General features: G+C 35.5%; 1 protein-coding gene and 1 pseudogene across 1 annotated transcript in view; one reads left to right on the top strand and one right to left on the bottom strand.

Annotated features, from left to right (window-relative positions):
* The window catches only part of BRWD1 (bromodomain and WD repeat domain containing 1), a gene marked incomplete at its 5' end in the record, with an annotated part of 92,562 nt that overhangs the window by 37,186 nt on the left and 36,728 nt on the right, over nt 1–18,648 (bottom strand). The window contains 7 exons of the mRNA XM_015593081.2: nt 40–147; nt 257–382; nt 1,713–1,902; nt 2,761–2,855; nt 7,921–8,052; nt 11,390–11,483; nt 15,234–15,417. Coding sequence (XP_015448567.2) covers nt 40–147; nt 257–382; nt 1,713–1,902; nt 2,761–2,855; nt 7,921–8,052; nt 11,390–11,483; nt 15,234–15,417 — 929 coding nt within the window. The remainder of the gene's footprint in view (nt 1–39; nt 148–256; nt 383–1,712; nt 1,903–2,760; nt 2,856–7,920; nt 8,053–11,389; nt 11,484–15,233; nt 15,418–18,648) is intronic.
* Nucleotides 3,337–3,455, top strand: LOC112483815 (annotated as a pseudogene).

Raw genomic sequence — 18,648 nt, 5'->3', positions numbered from 1 at the left:
TATATATGTGCTAAATGTTTAATTATACCATCATCTTACCCTAAGATCCATTTTTCTCCATGGCTCCTTATTAGGATTCAGTTCATAAATATTATTTCTTCTGACAGCCTCAATATAAGCTTCATGACCTTGCCGAAAATATATTACCTACAAAAGGTAAGTATACATTTAGAAATTTTAAAAAATAAAAACTTAAGAGTGATATTAATTTTGTTTTATGATCCGTATTCATGTTTCTAAATTGTATTACTCTCACCTCATCACCCATTTGAGGAACAAAAGGAGACTTGCGAAGTGTGGTGTCGGTTATCCAAACTGGAGGATGAAATTCATATAAATGTTCCATATCTGCAAGCTCTGATGGAGTCATCCTCCTCAAATTCTGCCCAGGGGAAGAGAGTAAAGTTCAGCGGGACAGAAAGGAGCAGTATGCACTCTGACTGAAAACAAAAGAAGCTTCACCATGCGGAATGACTATTGGCACGTCACCTAATAATTAGTTCCTAAACAGCATTCATATTTGGTTCCTTAATGTGCACAGGAACAAACCACTTGTTTGCAAGTAAATCTACCTGGCATTTTCCTAGTGTGTCCTGAATTTCTAATAGATTCCTCATAACACTTCACATCCTGTAGCAGGGGGCTAATTTCCAACCTAAATCCTCTTCGACACACCTGCTCTGCCATTCTTAATTTCAGCACAGAATAATCATCACGGAGAATTCTCCTCCTGATAAAGAGGTTTTTAAGACTGGTGATTTAAAATAAGACCACAAATTCTTTGATAGGTGTCCTCTCCAGAGTCTCCTGCACTTGAGGATGTGCTCGACTTGCTTCTAACAAGTAGAATAAAGCGAAAGTGACAATGCGTGACTTCTAAGACTAGGTCATAAAAGGCATCAGGACTTACCCCCTGCTTACACTTTTGGATTACTTGCTCTGGCGGAAAAGTCAGCTACCATGTCATGAAGACACTCAAGAAGCCCTATGGAGAAGCTCATGAGATGAGGAACTGAGGCCACCAGCCAGCTACCACATGAATAAGCTTCAAAGATCATCCAGCCCCCGCCACCATGATTACTGCAACCTCATGAGCAAAATCATCTGGCAAATCAGCTCCCAAACTCCTGACCATCGAAACGTGAAATGATATGTGTTTGCTGTTTTAAGCAGCTAAATTTCAGGGTGATAAGTTACACAGCAGTAGATAACTAATACGAAGACACAGCATCTTTAAAGAACGACAGCTATCTGCACAATAGGAGCACACACGCTGTACGTATAAGGAATAGGGATGTTACAATTAGGAGAAAAACAGAACGTATCAAATGAAAATAGGAAACGACGATAACAGACAAAACGAAAAGAAAGTGCCTTAAAATGCCTCGAAGTCGACCTCTGGTGTTGATATTAACAGGAGAAAAGATTTACGGTGGGATTCTGAGCAAAACAGAGCTCTCTCTTTAAGTTTCAGATTCACAAAGACTTGAGTCCCAAGTCTAGCTCAAAGCAGATTAGAAAGAGAAGTTTTAATAATAAAGTATCTTTTCCAAAAATAAGTTCGCATTTTACATTTGACTCCCGATGACATAACAATGTCAACATAAAAATAAAGCATCCAATTTCCCAAAGATTTCCAATTTCTGAATACAGACAGAAATGCCTCTATAAAACTGTAGATAGATGTTATTTTAAAGATATACATTTCCTACCTCTTTCTTAGGCTTATTTTCTTTCTTTCTCTTTCGTCTCCTTTTTGGAGGAGATAAATTCTCAGTAGACATTTCATCCTCTGAACTACTGCAAAATCGGGTAATTCGTCGACGAGATGACGTTCGTAAAGGAGGCTGCAAATTGATGCCTGCATCGGCTGTCCAATCAGAGTATCTCGATGAAGAATCACTAAAAAAGGAAAATATTTAAAATTTTAAGCCCTTAATCATAAAATTAATCATATAACCTTAAGATGAGAGAGAAGGAGAGATGAGGAAAGAATGATCCCAGGAAGATTCAATTTGAACAATCTGCCTTCTCTACCAACAAATACCAAAATGACCAAAGATCATGAGCAAGAAAGAGAGAAACCATTGCGGACATTGGAAATTAGAAAACAATGGAAGCCTGAGAAATTTTTTTTAAGTATAACATAGATGAGACTGCACAAAAGACAACATCTAGAGCCAACTAAAGGTTCCCCTTTTCAAAAATGAAGTGTCATTATAAAAACAGAGTTCATGCAGAACAATAAGTAGTATCCCCACCATATTGGAAAAGGCTCAGGAATAGACTAGAAGACTTTACTGGCATGACAAACCATCAGTGAATACACTAAGACCAAGAAACGCATAGCCACACCAAATAGACCAAGTTGACATTTGCCAAGATGAAGAATGGATGTTAACATCTTGGTGCCATGAAATGTGGATATCAAAACATAACTAGTAATGAATATAACGATGGTTTTACCACACGTACTTTGGATATTGCTGTTTATGAATGCAGCCCAAGACTAAATTGATATTTTGAGTACACGTATTTTATACTGCTGGCTCTAATGTTTACAGTTAAATAAAAATATCCAAAGTATTTTCCTTAGAAATCGCTGTTAATCCATTTTTCTTCTCCTTTTAAATGTATTAAAAACTCAATGTTAATTGTTCCATAGCTGCAAGATCTTGCATCTTGAATGCCATGAAGTACAGTTCCATCCAAAGCAAATACTAAAATGCTTAAAAGATCGGAACAATTAAAAACAGATACCTTGAACTTTCACTATCACTTTCACTCCTTCTATCACTTTTCCATTCCTCTTCTTCAGAAGAACAAGAACCTTCACTCTGATCGCAGGACGTCTCCTGATTTGTGAGAGAGGAAAAATAAAATTTTAGCTATGAGGATAAATAACAGAAGTCAAGAAAAACAACAGTTATCTCAGAAGTATGATAATCGGGTAATAAAATTAGATAAACTTCTTAAAAAAAGTCTTACGACCTCTTTTTTCTTATCGAAGCACAAGGCAACAGAGAATATTTGTGAGATGTAACACTACTCCCATTAACAAAAGAAATGACACAACGGGCCACTCAACGGGCCACTCCCCGAGTGACGTTAATAAAAAGTCAATGTAAATGGTCTGTGTTTTGGACTCTAGCCACTGTTAACAGGTGTGTAGTGGTAGCTCATCATCATTTTACTTTCAATTCCCTGACATGATATGATGGCAAGAATGTTTTCACGTTTACTTGTTATCTGAGTATTCTTTGACAAGCTGTCTGTTAGCTCTTTTCCAATTTTTTAATTGAGTTGTTTTCTTACTAAGTTTTTAAGAATTCAGGGGTCTACGGGCATGCCACCCTGAACAAGCCCGATCCCGTCTGATCTCAGAAGCTAAGCAGGGTTGGGCCTGGTTAGTCCTTGGATGGGAGAACACCAAGGAAGACCAAGTGCTGTAGGCATAAAAAATAAAAAAATAAGGGGTCAACCAAGGGTTGCTTCGCCTTAAAAAAAAAAAAGAAGAATGCGTGGTATATTCTGAATATGAGCCCTTTCTCAGGTTTGTTTTACAGATATGTTCTCCCAGTCTGTGGCTTGTCTTTTCATTCTTGTAACAGTCTCTTTCCCAGAGCAGTAGATTTTAAATTTCAATGAAGTCCAACTTGTCAAGTTTTTCTTTAACGGATCGTGCTTTTGGTATTGTACCTAAAAAGTCATCATCACGTCCAAGGTCACTTAGATTTCATTATATGTTATCTTCTAGAAATTTTATAGTTTTGTGTTTTACATTAAGTTTATGATCTGTTTTTAGTTAATTTTTTTTTTAAGTCTGTGCTTGGATTTTTTTTTTTTTTTGCATATGGATATCCGGTTGTTCCAAAACCATTTGTTGAAAGGCTATGCTTTGTCCACTGAGTTGTCCTTGCTCCTTTGTCAAAAATTAATTGACTAGATTTGTATGGGCCTATTTCTGAGTTCCCTATTCTGTTCCATTGGTCTATTTGTCTATTCTTTCACCAGTATCAGTGTTTTAAAAACTGTAGATTTACAGTAAATCTTAATGTCAGGTAGTGTCAGTCCTTCAGCTTTGTTGTTCTTCAGTATTCGGGTAGCTACTCTGGGTCTTTTTCCTCTCCGTATAAACTCTAGAATCACTGTCAATATCCACAAAATTACCTTGCTAGTATTCTGACTGGGATTGTGTTGAACCTGTAAATGAAGTTAGGAAGAAATGACTTCTTTATTGAAGTATAATTAACATATAATATTATATTAGTTTCAAGTGTACAATATGATTTGAGATTTGTATATGTTTAAAATAATCGTCAAGTTTAGTTAAGATCTGTCACTACACACAGATACAGAACTTTTTTTCTTGTGATAAGAACTTTTATGATTACTCTCATAACAACTTTCAAACATGCAATACAGTATTATTAACTATAGTCACCATGCTCTTCATTACATCCCTGTGACTTATTTTATAAATAACTGGAAGTTTATACCTTTTGACTCCCTTCACCAAATCTCCAAGAACTGACATCTTAAGATATGGAGCAACAAGAACTCACATTCATTGTTGATGGGAATGGAAAACGGTAGACAGCCGCTTTGGATGTCAGTTTGGCAGTGTCTTACAAAGCTAAACATAGACTTCCATGATCCAATAATCACGCTCTTTGGTATTTAACCAAATGTACTGAAAAAATGATGACCTGCACAGGGACGGTTACAGCAGCTTTATTCATAATTGTCAAAACTTGGAAGCAACCAAGATGCCCTTCAGTAGGTGAATGGATAAACTATGATAAATCTAGACAATGGAGTATTATTTAGCACAAAAAAGAAATGAACTGTGGAGCCACGAAATGACATAGAGGAAACAAAGTTATATTACTAGAAAAGCAACCAATCTGAAAAGGTTACATACAGTATGATCCAAGTATATAACATTCTGGAAAAGTCAAAACTATGGAAACATTAAAAAGATCAGTGGCTGCCAGTGGATCAGGAGGAGGGAGGATGGGATGATTAGGTATGTATACAGTAGAAGGATTTTTTAGGGCAGTGAAACTTTTCTGTAAAATATTGTTTTGGTAGATACATAACATTATGCATTCTGTCAAAACCCACAGAACTGCAAAACACAGAGTGATCCCTAACATAAACTATGGAATTCAACTGATGACAATGTATAAAAATCGCCTCATCAGCTGTAGCAAATGTACCACACTAATTCAAGATATTAGTAATATGAAAGGCTGTGCAAGCCAGAACTTGTACTTACTGTGCAATTTTTCTGTAAACCTAAACCTGCTCTGAAACTATGTACGTTTTTTAAGTCAATAAAGAGAAAAGATAGGAACAAACAACTATCTAATCCCACAACCCGAACAGCTACAGTCTACTGTAAGTTCCAGTCCTGGATACTAGGCAGGTGTACTTCTATATTGAGACATGACCTTTTCCTCTACAGCCACATAAATTAGGTACGTTAATAATGGATAATGAAAATGCTACTGAGAACCAAAACTCAAAAGACCAACTCTCAAGGCTCTACCTTTGTTTACTTATTTGAAAAGGAAAAATGCGAGGTCAACATATTCCCAAAACTATTTCTCAAAATGGGGGCCCAGTGCTATTCCAGTAGTATAGACCCCTGGGCCTATCACTCTAGACCTAATGAATGGAATCTGCTTTTAAACTCAAAATGGCCTTAAAGTCACAGTAATAAAAGAAACTTAAACTACTATTTGGAAACCAGGAACTCTGTGAAATGTTTTAGATATATTATCTCAATTCATTCTTAAAACACCTACCTTTGTAAACAGAGACAGTATTAACATAAAGCTAATGAAACAAGTTTCAGAGTCTTTCCATTTAACTTGCCTCCTGAGGCCCTGTGCCTAGCTGTAACTTTTTCTTAAAGAAAGTCTCTAATCTCTACAAGCATCAAACCCCACAAAACTTGGACCTAACTTTCCTATGAGTTTTGTATTTTCTCCCAAGTCCCTACCTGTCCACTGCTACCTCCTTGTAAATAGGGAAATACAAGGCTAAGAAATGTAAAGTAATATGCTTGGGGTCACAGGAGACTAAGTTTAAGAACTGCAATGAGAAATTAAGCTAACTCTAAAGCCCATACTTTTTCTACTATCAGAGCTTTCTAAATCAAAACAGAATAGAACCAACAAACAGACACACCCATCTCCCTACCTCTGCAACAATACAGGAGAATGACTTGGTACCACTATGAGGTAAAACAAACTACTACAACACAGAACTACGGTTTACTTTAGAAGGTCAAAGGATTTAACCTTCTACATCATCTATGTATGAATTAGTTTAAAAGTTCCCTGTTAATTGAAAACATACCAAGTTAACAGATACAAAAAGAATCATAAAATTAATACCATTGATCATTTAAAAAGGAAAAACATCTATACTTATTCCTGATTTTTCAAAAACAACACTTAAGAAAATAAGCACTGATATTTCCCTAACATAATAACATATGTATACTGTACAGACCTAAAATAAAGCATCTTAATGTGAAAATGGCAGACACATTTCCACCGACAACAGGATATGGTCCAATTTCTTTATAAAAGCAATAAAATGAATTATTCATCCATATGAAACATTTCAATCCTCAAAACATTACTGAATTAGAAAATTTTAACATTCTAATGTAAATTTTTAAATACTCTACCAAAAATATTGGTTTCCCAAGAAAAATCAAAATAAAGACCAGTAATTTACATATGATTATTGAAAGTAAAGGGGTTAAGGCAAAGACTCAGTTATGACGCAAAAACACAAGCAACTAAGGAAAAAATACTGGACTTCATCAAAAGTAAAACTTTTGTGCTTCAGAGGAAACCATCAAAAAAGTGAAAAGACAACCCACTGAATGAGAGAAAATACAAAGGACACAAAGAATTCTTACAGCAATTAAAGAACAAGCAAACTGAAAAATGGACAACAGATTTACATAGAAATTTCTCCAAAGATATACAAATAGAAAACAACCACATGAAAACATGTTCAGCACCATCAGTTACTAGGAAAATGCAAATCTAAACTAGAGTGAGACACCACTTCAAACCCACTAGGACAGCTAAAACACAAAAGGACAATAACAAGCATTGTTTGACAAAGATGTGGAGAAACTGGAACCCTCATAAAATACAGATGGGGATATAAAATAGTGCAGCCGCTTTGGAAAACAGTCTGGCAAATCCTCAACAGGTCAAACACAGGGTCACCATATGACCTAGCAAACTGACTACTAGATATATACCCAAATGAACTGAAAACGTGTCCAAACACCTGTGCACGAGTGTTAATAAGCAGCATTATTCGTAATAACCAAAAGGTGGAAAAATGTAAATGTCCATCAGCTGATGAGTGAATAAACAAAATGTGGTATATTCATACATGGGGCAGCGAAAAAGAAAGAAGTACTGATATATGCTACACATGGATCGGCCCTGAAAACATTACCCTAAGTGAAAAGAGCCAGTCACAGCACCATATGGTATGATTCCATTCATGTGAAATGCCCCGAACAGGCAAATCCAGAGAGACAGAAAGTACAATAGTGACTGCCAGGGGCAGGATGGGATGGGATGCGATGGGATGGGAGGGAGAACTAGGCAAGAATGGGCTCAGAGTTTCACTCTAGAGGCAATGAAAGTATTATGAAATTAAATAGTAACGATAACAAACTAGTCTATTTGTTAATACACTAAAACCACTGAGTGATACACTTTTATAGTGAGTACCTCTACAAAGCTGTTCAAAATATTTGTCAAAATTCAAAATAAAATTTCATCTTAACCTCTACAGAACAATATTTTCACATAATTTCAGGGTAGATTCAAAGTAAGACATTATTCAAGATTTTAAAGTTATAAAACTCACATGTCTTATAGAGCTTGAAGATTCGTTTCCAGAAGATAACTCGATCTGTCCAAGATTTCTTCTACCGTAACTTGGGTATTTACGCCTACACGTCCTCTGCCGAGACTGGGACATCGAAACCACCAAGTCAGACTGCCAACATAAAGAAACGTGCAGATGAATAGCAACGCTTAAATAAGTACAATCTTCAACAAAACGGGCATTCTATCAAATTCCTAAAAAGATTTAATACGAAAAATAATAATAGTTTAAAAAATAAAATATTCCATGGGGCCTGGTTAGTACTTGGATGGGAGACCACCTAGGAAGACCAGGTGCTGTAGGAGTGGGTAAATAAATAAGTAAATAAATATTCTTTAAATAGTCAGATTTTTGCCATCTGTTGTTAAATCAACGTTGGTATTTTTACTTTTAAGATACTTAGAAAACATGCCTAAGTTAGACACACATTAGAAAGGTATTTTTCAAACAAAATTTTAATCGGTATACCATGAATGAAATAACAATAACTCAAGAAGTGTATCACTCTAAAAATATATATCTTAGAAGTAAAAATATTATAATGCAGTAAACAAGCCCAAGAAATGTATCACTATGTGTGTTCACAGGCATAAATATCTTAAATAATCCTCAAATACTAACCTAATCCTAGTTATTTTCCGGGATGATTTGTTGTCAGTACTTTTTAATTCTGCTTGAATTTTTAAAATGTCATTTGTATCAAAACAAAATAATAAAATTATCTTTAAAAATTGGCCAAACAAAATAGCTAGATTGAACTCTTTTAAAAACGGGGGGTGCATGGGCAGGCTATATTCCTCAAACACCAGTCACATGTGGAATCATTTAATAAAAGCACATATTCCTTGAATATACAAATAAATTTGGACATTGGTGCCTTATTTGATAATCAATGGTGTATATTATCATTTCAACATATTACAATGAACCACACTTTCATTAATGTCAGCACTGATTTTCGTTAAAGCAAAAAACTCGTATTAATGAGTTTCATGACTGATTGTACAAATACGTCTTACATAAATGGTGGATCAAAACTACCACTAAGAACAAGAAAATCTGTCCAAAATATATTTTTAAAAAAACTATCTGAGGGAATTATACACCTAACAAGGCTATGAAGAATTACAGGACCAAGACAGAGAAAAGATAAATAATAAAAAAGACAAATAATTAAAAAGAAACCTTCCTCGCTCTAGAAGAGGAAGCTGAAAGGTTGATTAGCAGGTAACCAAAAAAATGACAGGCTAAACTCATGAGTTAGGCAAAGGAAAATTGCAATTCAGAGCCTCCTGTGTGTAAGAGAACACCCCAGGCTTTGGCTATTCGCTCAAAGGGCTAAAACCTAGATCTCTAGGTAAACAGAAGATGAATAGTAATGCCAAGGCACTAAGGCCCATCCTTGTTTAGATTGAGAAAGTACAGGCTTGACAGTGGCCCTGGCAGCTTACCAGAAGCACATTTAAATCCTCTCTGGAGGAGAAAAATCATCCTAGGCTTCAAATCATCTCTAGCACTTAATATTCAATCAAAAATACAGGCAATAAGGAAAATGTGATTGTAAAAAATGAGGGGAAAAAAAAAAATCAACAGGGGATGGAAACAAATTCCCCGTGCTAGGAGAAAGATGATGAAATAATGAAATTACCAAATGTGGTTTTTTTAAAATAACTATGGCTGATAATTAATCTTCAAGAAATTAAAATGAGAACTTAGGTAGATAACTGAACTCTAAAAAAAGACCCAAACGAAAATTCTAAACTGAAAAATACAGTAACAAACTAAAAGCACGAGAAGTTTAGCAGCAGATTAAACATAGCTCAAGAGAACTAATGAACTGAACTGTAAGTCGGAACATCAGAAGACAGCCTAAGAAACAAAACGCAATCAACGGTTCAAGTCTAACATACACATAACTGGAGCCTCAGAAGAAGAGAAAAAAGGATGAAAACACAGACTACGCAAACACTAGCCAAAAGAAAGCTAACACTAGCACAGTTGTATTAACAGAAAATAATTCGCAGAATCAAGCGGTGAAATTTATAATGATAAAAGGTTCGATTCAGGAGGAAAAGGGAAATTCTAAATCTGCACATGCCAAATAACAGCTTTAAACCACATAAAACACAGACAGACACAGAGAAATCTACACAGTAATATTTTAACACATACCTCACCAAAGGTAGGAAGGAGTGCAATCATTCTGACACCACATGGCATCAATTACTAAAATTATACTGTATACAGTGTATCTGTGTTTTGTACATAAAAAGATTAAGTATAAAGCTTTTTTTTAAAAAAGCCTTTTTATTCAATATGGGATTAAGAATACTAAAATTTTTGATAAAACTTCAACTGAAATTTTTAAAGCTCTTCGCGTTTAACTTTGTAATTATTTCTCCAATAATTTTAATGTAATTTGACTGTAATATATCAAATTACATGTTCAAATTAGAAGGCTGTGAATATATAACAGCAATGTAATCCAATTTTTAAATTTATTCCAGAAAAAGTAAAGCAACTGGAAAAATGTATTAACTCCTTTAAAATTATTTTAGTAATTTTAACTCAAAAAATTTTTTCATGAGAAAATATCCTAAGACCAGAGATATTCATTCATTCAGATAGACATTTTTTCTTTTCAGTATTTGACGTACAATAATGAGTCGAATCACTTTTAAATTAAATAGTAAGATAAAGACTATTTTTATTTAATTCTCAAACCCCAAATTACATACAAAAGCACTGTGCAACAAGCTTAAACAAGTTAGCTGATGGCAGCCAGACATGCACAGGTCATCCTCTCACGATAATTTCTGAGTGATCAATTGAGAAAATCCTGCAAACACACAACCATTTTCACTAGTCTCACAGCACTGATCGTACAGCCATTTTGTGCATCGTCCATGAACTCAATGTTAATGCTGTTCATGAGATGTTCAAGAAAATCCAAGCAGGGAAATTAAACAAGGAGTAAGATTTTCTTACATTTGGAGTTACAAACCATTGTAACATCTAAGTTCTTTGTTTTGTTTTGTTTTTTAATAAATGCATGATTTGGATAAACTTCATAAACTGACAAAGCTAACCAACAGTTTTAGAAGTAAGACAGTTACGTGTGGGAAAAAGGAGAGATACAGTAATTGGGAATGGGCACAAAATGCTTTTAGTGGGCTGGTCATGTTCTAGTTCTCGACCTGAGTGGTCAACAGACCATACTTTACTAGAATCCATTAGCACTTTTAGGCATTAGGATACTTTCCTCACGTTTTCAAACAGCTATACAAACTTAAGCCTTCTATTTTAAATCCCAAAAATGTCTTTAAGCAAGATATATTTTTCCACTTCACGTGAATAGTACTAATATTCTTACTGATAAAAAGAAAACTATAAAATGTCAGTTTAATTTCTAATTTTCTTATTCCTAAGAAAATACAATTTTGGTTACCTTTTGTGAGAGCTGGAGAGTCTTTCTTTTTCTTCCAATTATATAAAGATTTCTTTCCTCTTCACCTTTCTCTATTCTGAAGTGTTCCAACTTCCTACAAATTTAAATATCCAGTTAACATTAGTTACTGAACTGAGAATAAGTAAATTAACAGGAAAAATTAGTCATTATGATTCTAAGAATAAGCTTATATACTCTAAATGTAGGAAATTCCTAAAGTTATAACAAAGCTTAAGTCAAACTGTACTTGTTAGAAATTTAATATAAATAAAATCTCGGCAGCAGCTAGAAAGTCCTATTTCTCATGTTTTACACAGAAATGGTTACTCGTTTGTATTTTTATTGGCCCTATTAGGACAACTTGAACAGGATCTTTAAAATTAGCTGCTCAAAATGTCCCTATAATTTTTCAAGATTGCAATGCCTTTCTCTAAAAAAAAAGTCCTCCTTCAAACTATTAAAACTGTATGTTTTGTAATTTGTAGAAAACCAGAATAGCAATGTTACCAGTTCTTCTAGTCACCTCCATTTTATTTACATGATACAAAAGAAAAATTATGTTACTGTGACCAATTTCAAAGCAAGGGACCACCCACCATGAGGACGGTACTAATCATTATTTTCCTTCTTCATGGTTAGAAAATTCAACTGACTGAATGCCATTTCTCTCCAATTTGAACATTACTGAAAACACATGGCTTTGCGGGGGTTTTTTTTGTTTACTTTAAATACTCAATGGAGAAGTTTCACAACTGGTATCTTGGCCATGTTCCAAAGATGTAACTGGACACTCAAATGACTACAAGCGCAAATGTTATAAGGGCAAAAACTGATTTCCTTAGAAAGGTTCATCAGCAACTCATGTTCAGATTACAGTGGAATATTATTCTATCCACAGGGGAATTCTAAATCAGACTCGATCCTTCACAAATGGTCAGTTTCACCACTTTTATGTATATTTAAGAAACTACATGAGGTTTTTCGCTCGCAGCCACATGAAATTCCTACCCTCTACCTGTATGCTACCCCTTTGACAATGAAACACTACATACAATACATTCTCAATCAATAATAAAGCAAAGGAACACTCTAGGCCTACAGAAGTACCACCTTCAACTGTGTGCAATTCCATGCCTAACAAATCGCTAACATCACTCAGCTAACAAAAGAGATATTACAAAAGATCACAGAATGTACATGCAATTCATTCCTTTAGAATGAACAGAATTTCTGCTATTACTGGATTAAGACAAAACATAACAAGCCTAGACCCCGACAGAATCCCTCTACGGGGAAGCAGCACTGTGCGCTCGTCCTTCTGCACAGCAGGGTCATTTATATTCTCACACTTTTATCTATTACCTAAATTTTTCACAATGGATACACATTACTTTTATATTAGAAAACTAACTTCAGTTTCTCTTGATCCTAACCAACTGACACTAACAAACAGTTGGGGAGCATGCCACTGCTCCGCACTATAAGGAATGTTGTCAAGGCCACTGACTGCTATTACGTTACTCAGCATCTCCTTCATAAGCTCTTATGTATTATTTTAGAATATAGCAACAGAAAGAACAATGCTCTTCTTTGGGACGATTATTTCATGGCCGACAGCTAGCCGACTCATAAAATCCATTCTTCCTTCCTTCTTTAGAAACAGAATCTCATTTTTTACCTAAGCTCTTATTACCCTTAACAGAAACTATCAGCTAGCCTCCTCTGGAGCTCAGTACAGCCCTAGGACGACATTCTAATCAATGAGTTGTAAACAGAAATGTCATGTGGGATCATTAAGGCTGCTTAAATGAACTTCCCTCAACTAGAAAAGTCCTTTTTGTTGTCTGCCTTTTTTCCCTCTTCTGGCCTAAATCTCAGCCTCCATCAGTTACAGATAATGCAATGGCTATTATATAAAGACCAGCTATCTTGGACTTTGAGTAGACCTTAATTTAAGACAGAAAGCCACACTCCAAGATGGGGATGAGAAACAAAGAAATCTGTGTCCCCGATTAACTGGAGAACTCTGATTACAGCCTTAAACTACTTCATCTTCTTCCACGTTAAGAGAACAAATGCTTGTTTAAGGAACTATTCTTCAGGTCTTTCACTCCTGAAACCTGTTTGCTTCTCTTGGTTTGAACACAAAAAGTATCCCAAAATAACACTTTCAGTTCTGATGACCATACTACTCAGACACAATTTTAAGGCTTAATTACAGCATTCTACATACATATAATGATTTTCTGTATTTCTCATCCCAATTCCAGATCTTGCTTTTTACTATTTTATTGTGTAAATACTCTCAAATTCACTGTACAATTTATAAGTATTATCCAATATTACTCCACCAATCACTAAAATTCTTCTGGCTAAACACATGAAGGAAACACTTTCAACAAAATTATCCTCGAGGTATTAGTTATGTGACACAAACAGGACAGAACACTGAAAGATTTTAGATATTAGTGAAAACCAGTATTTGTGGCCTCCATTTCAAATAACTCAGAAATCACTATATTACAACTCAGTAGCAAGGAAGACCCTACTATCCAAACTTTAATTATGAAATGTCATTTCCCACTAAAAAATAGAGCTGCTTAGGAGAAAAGATTAATGCCAGGTCTAGTTCAAGAAATTTACAAGATAAACCAGTAACAAACACTCGGCCATGCCTAACGGCAAGAATGCTATGAAAGGCTACTATGGTCATTTTGAAAGGACTCAGGAGCCAACTTGAAGAGACTTCTCCTGGCCAGAGATAGGACACTTTAAATAGAAATAAGTAGCATTAGAAATAAGCTACATCACAACAGCATGATTTATACAGTGAAAGCCACAAACATACAAATTGGGACATTGCTGGAAGATGACAGGGAATAAATCTTTTCTTTTGAAGGCAAATAAAACAAAATAATCCAACATCTATCATGTCTTTTATATAAAAACTTTACTACTGGATAATCAAATATTAGATTTGGGTCAATTTCTTTTTCAGAAGTATTCAAGATAATAAAGACTTTATAGAGTTGAAATATCACTATTTTATAATCCCTAAAGAATTAATGAATCTAAGCAATGAGCATCAACACCTGCTAGCATCACAAAAAGAAAACAGATTGTCTCTGCCTTCTAACAAATTACCACTGATGAATAAGTCTTACAAAAGTAGTAAAAACATCTATGACATTTGAAACAATTGGAAATTTAAACACTGACTACATATTTGGTTCTACCGAAGAACTGTTTGTTTTCTTAAGGTATAATAATGGCATTGTACTTATGTTTTAATACAATTCCTCATGTTTTAGAAATATATACTGACATACTTTTAGACAAAATGATATTATGTCTAGGACTGTTTTCAAAACAATACCGAAAAGAGAAAAGTGGGTGTCTGTATAGATCAGGGGTCCCCAACCTCCGGGCCATGGACAGAAACCGGTCTATGGCCTGTTAGGAACCGGGCTGCACAGCAGAAGGTGAGCGGCAGGCCAGTGAGCAAAGCTTCATCTGTATCTGCAGCCGCTCCCCAGCGCTAGCATCACCGCCTCAGCTCCGCCTCAGATCCTTAGGCATTAGATTCTTATAGGAGCACGTGTCCCTGGAGCCAAAAAAAGATTGGGGACCACTGCTATAGATGAAACAAGACTGGTTATAAAATATTTACCATAGTAAAAAAAGAATTTTGACATTTTCTTACCACAATTAAAATAGGTTCCAATTCATTACTGAAATATATTTATATGATTATTTATACCACTAATGGATTAAGATACGTAAATAATCATATAGATATATTTTCATAGATAAAAACAGTATTAATAGATATCCTAAAACAAACCTAAATACGCCTAGTGGTACCTCTGGGACAACCACTCTTCGCTTCCAAGCCTGCAGGTCACGTTCGGTAGCAATCTGACTACGGGGAGCGTTCTGATGCATCTGACGAACCCCTTCAACTTGTCCACTACGACGCAGACCGATATTTGGAGGGGACTGGATGTCTAAGCTTAGTCTTCTAAAACCTAAGGAAAAATTGTCAAGAAATGATTCCAAAACAAAGTTCAATCTAATATGCATTTAACATATAATAAGCATATACATTCCTTCTGAGATACAAACCAAAAATAAAGGTCTACTGGAAAGACTCTGGAAAAAAAGAATCAATGCGACTGAGATCAAAATGTAGACTTCAGGACAAACATTAACTATTAACCTTAATTTCCATTTCACTAGACTTTCTGAAATATGTTAGTTACAAATATTTTATATTATAACGTTATAGCTGCATTCCTAAACATCTTGCCTTCAAAACTGCAAAGAGAACACGTCTTTTTGGAAAAAGTAGCACTGAAAATAGACTCTCAAACTGTGACGGCTTTATAACAAAAGCTGTGACGACATTTAACTGTGACCTCCTCGAGAGATAATCCAAGCCACTCGGGCAAGCAGCTGCCAAGAGTGGAATTTAAAATAAAAATTCACAAAACTGTGAAGTGGGGAAATGCTGGCAGCTCTTGAACTGGAGCTGGGCGAGTGGGTAGCAGAGCAGATCAGGTGGGCACAGGAGGCAAGGCAGCCTCCCACAAGCTGAAAGTCACTGAACATGGAGACCAGCCTGTGGGAGGGAGGATGGGGCTCAGGGTTGGAGGGAGTGCCAGGCAAAGTGCTTGTTTTCTTAAAACACAGAATGGAGGGGGGCTCCTGCTACCAATGCAACAGAGAAACGAGGGGCTATATCCTTTCTGCAATAGGCTATAAAATTGCACTCAAGCTATGCCAGCTCTTCTTGCCTAGGGTAAAATCCACATGAGTAAACACAACTCCTGCCTTCTATGTACACATTCTACTTACCAATCAAATGAACAAATTTGCATTGCACAACACACTATACTTCACCTACTAAAAATGGCATTAAACATCTATGTTAAAATATATTGACATTTAAGAAATAATTTGATTTGAGATCTAAAAATAAATTCTAAATTTAACTGCCCAAGTCACAGCATTAATTCTCCAAAAATCTGAAGAAAACATATGCACAGGTTTTTATCACATTACCTGTAATAGCAAGTATGAGAAATAACTTAAATGGCCATAAGTTGTTTAGTAACAAAGACTGGTTATTCCACACAGTGGAGTACTATGAAGCTATAAAGGATGAAGAGCTCTGCGAATGGATATGGAAGGATTTCTAGAATATACTGTGAAGGGAAAGAAGATGCAGAAGAACACATGTGTGTCTGTGCCTCGCTAAGGGCAGCACACCACCACTGTGCAGCGTTCCTGCCCAGAATGTTTCACCTGAATCCGATCGTGAGATCATCTCGTAATTCAAATTGAGGGAAATTCTGTGAAACAGGCCTAAACTCTTTAAAAATAGATTAAAAGGCATAATAATTAAATGCAACAAGCAGGGCTCAATTAAATCCTAAAATTTAAAAAAAAAAAAAAAAAAAGCCATGAAGGACAGTGTTTGGACTACTGGGGAAATTAGGACTACACATTAGATAGTACTGGGATCAACACAAAGTTTGTTGACTATGGTCACTACAGTATGATTTCATAAAAGAATGTCCCTGTCTTGGAAGATCCAGGAAGAAGCATTAAAGGACAGTGTCACAATGTCTCCGATTTACTCTACAATGGTTTAGAAAACACGTCGGAGATACAGACAGAGAGACAGACACTACGCATGTACACAGAAAGGGATAAAGGAAAGGTAGCAAAACAATAACCTAGGTAAAGAATACATGGGTATCCATATTATTCCTGAAACTTTATTATAAAATTAATTTTTTTCAAAATAAAACACTGGAAGAAATAAAGCCTTATGGTATAACTTTAAGAGAAAAAGCCTTAATTCCTCATATTAGTTCTGATATAGTCTTATTCCACAGACAGCATAACTTCACCAAAAATTTTTTTAGTAAGTCTGTATTCAGCTTTAAAGACCTTTAAAGCTCAGCCAGCCCAAGGAAAAAGCAACCGAGAAAATAAAAGAAACTGGATTCTGCAAGAGAAACAAAATTTTTATAACCATTTTAACAGGAAATATTTGTCTAACACTACACAGATCTAACTATCAGAGAAGACATAAAGATCACTGTCTTTATGTCCTAGCAACTAACTTCCTTCACAGACTCCTAGAAATGCCCTGTACAATATAACAAATACTCTTTTAAATGAATCATGGAACCTGGAGATCACCTTGGGCTAGAAACTAAGAAGACACAAAATTAAACATGATGAGCTGAAACCAGACAGAGCTGTGCACTCCAGCAACTCAAGGGCTTGGGTTTTAAAGCGCACATGGAAAAGGGAGAAAAGGCCTTGGGGCCGAGGCAGGTGCCTGGCTGTAAATGAGAAACGGAACCCCCACCCCACCCTATATTGCCCCCGGAAAAACAGAATCCTTGCAGAGTTACACCCTAAACAAAATTCTAATCCACCTACTGGTATAAAGAGATAACTAGAAAATCTGTCAATCTCTGCCTGAATGCAGATTAGGAGGAGGGTGTGGGTGAGGGAAACTGCCCCACGGAAATTCAGAAATATGGGCCTATATATCACCTGAGTTAGAGATTCAAATTTATATTACTCATGTAGTCCAAAAACTACAAAGACGGTAATTAAAGTGCAAACTGATCTCTGCGGGACCTGCATGTGACAATGCCATCTTCTACCAAGATTATCCTGCATCCAGAGGCTACCTCTTTGGCGTAGCCTGATTTTTATGCCATTTTGTCCTTTCCAGTAAAGGCAATTTGTCAGATAATTATTCAATGTTTTATAAAACTTCTTAAATAGATAAGATCATAGATTAAACAAAATATTTTACTGAAAAAAGGCCCCAGATTGGTGACAACCTTGGATACCTTACGAAATCTTTTATAAAATCCACTCTGGAAGGAAAAGCTCTCAACTTTGGCTGTACGTCATTTCCACTGATACTCTCCTCCCAAAGATGAGGTCATAATCCAAAATCACATAATGATATATGACAATATGGATACATAACGATATGGAACTAGAATACCTGAAAAACTTCAGATAGTAAGAAATGTGATATACGCTATAAAATAAATAGCTAAGAAGGAAAAAAGGAAAAGGAAACATGACCAAAAAACATACGCATTCAACTGCATTAGTGCTTTTTTAAAATTTCAAATTAAGATTGCATTATCATTTGACACCTGTTTGAACAGCAAAAATCAAGAGAAGTGAATTAACAGCACTCTTTGTGTGCTGCTGAG

This window comes from Pteropus alecto, unplaced genomic scaffold (genome assembly GCF_000325575.1).
Source record: "Pteropus alecto unplaced genomic scaffold, ASM32557v1 scaffold97, whole genome shotgun sequence".
Classification (NCBI taxonomy): domain Eukaryota; kingdom Metazoa; phylum Chordata; class Mammalia; order Chiroptera; family Pteropodidae; genus Pteropus; species Pteropus alecto.
This window is presented reverse-complemented; position numbering and strand designations above follow the sequence as displayed.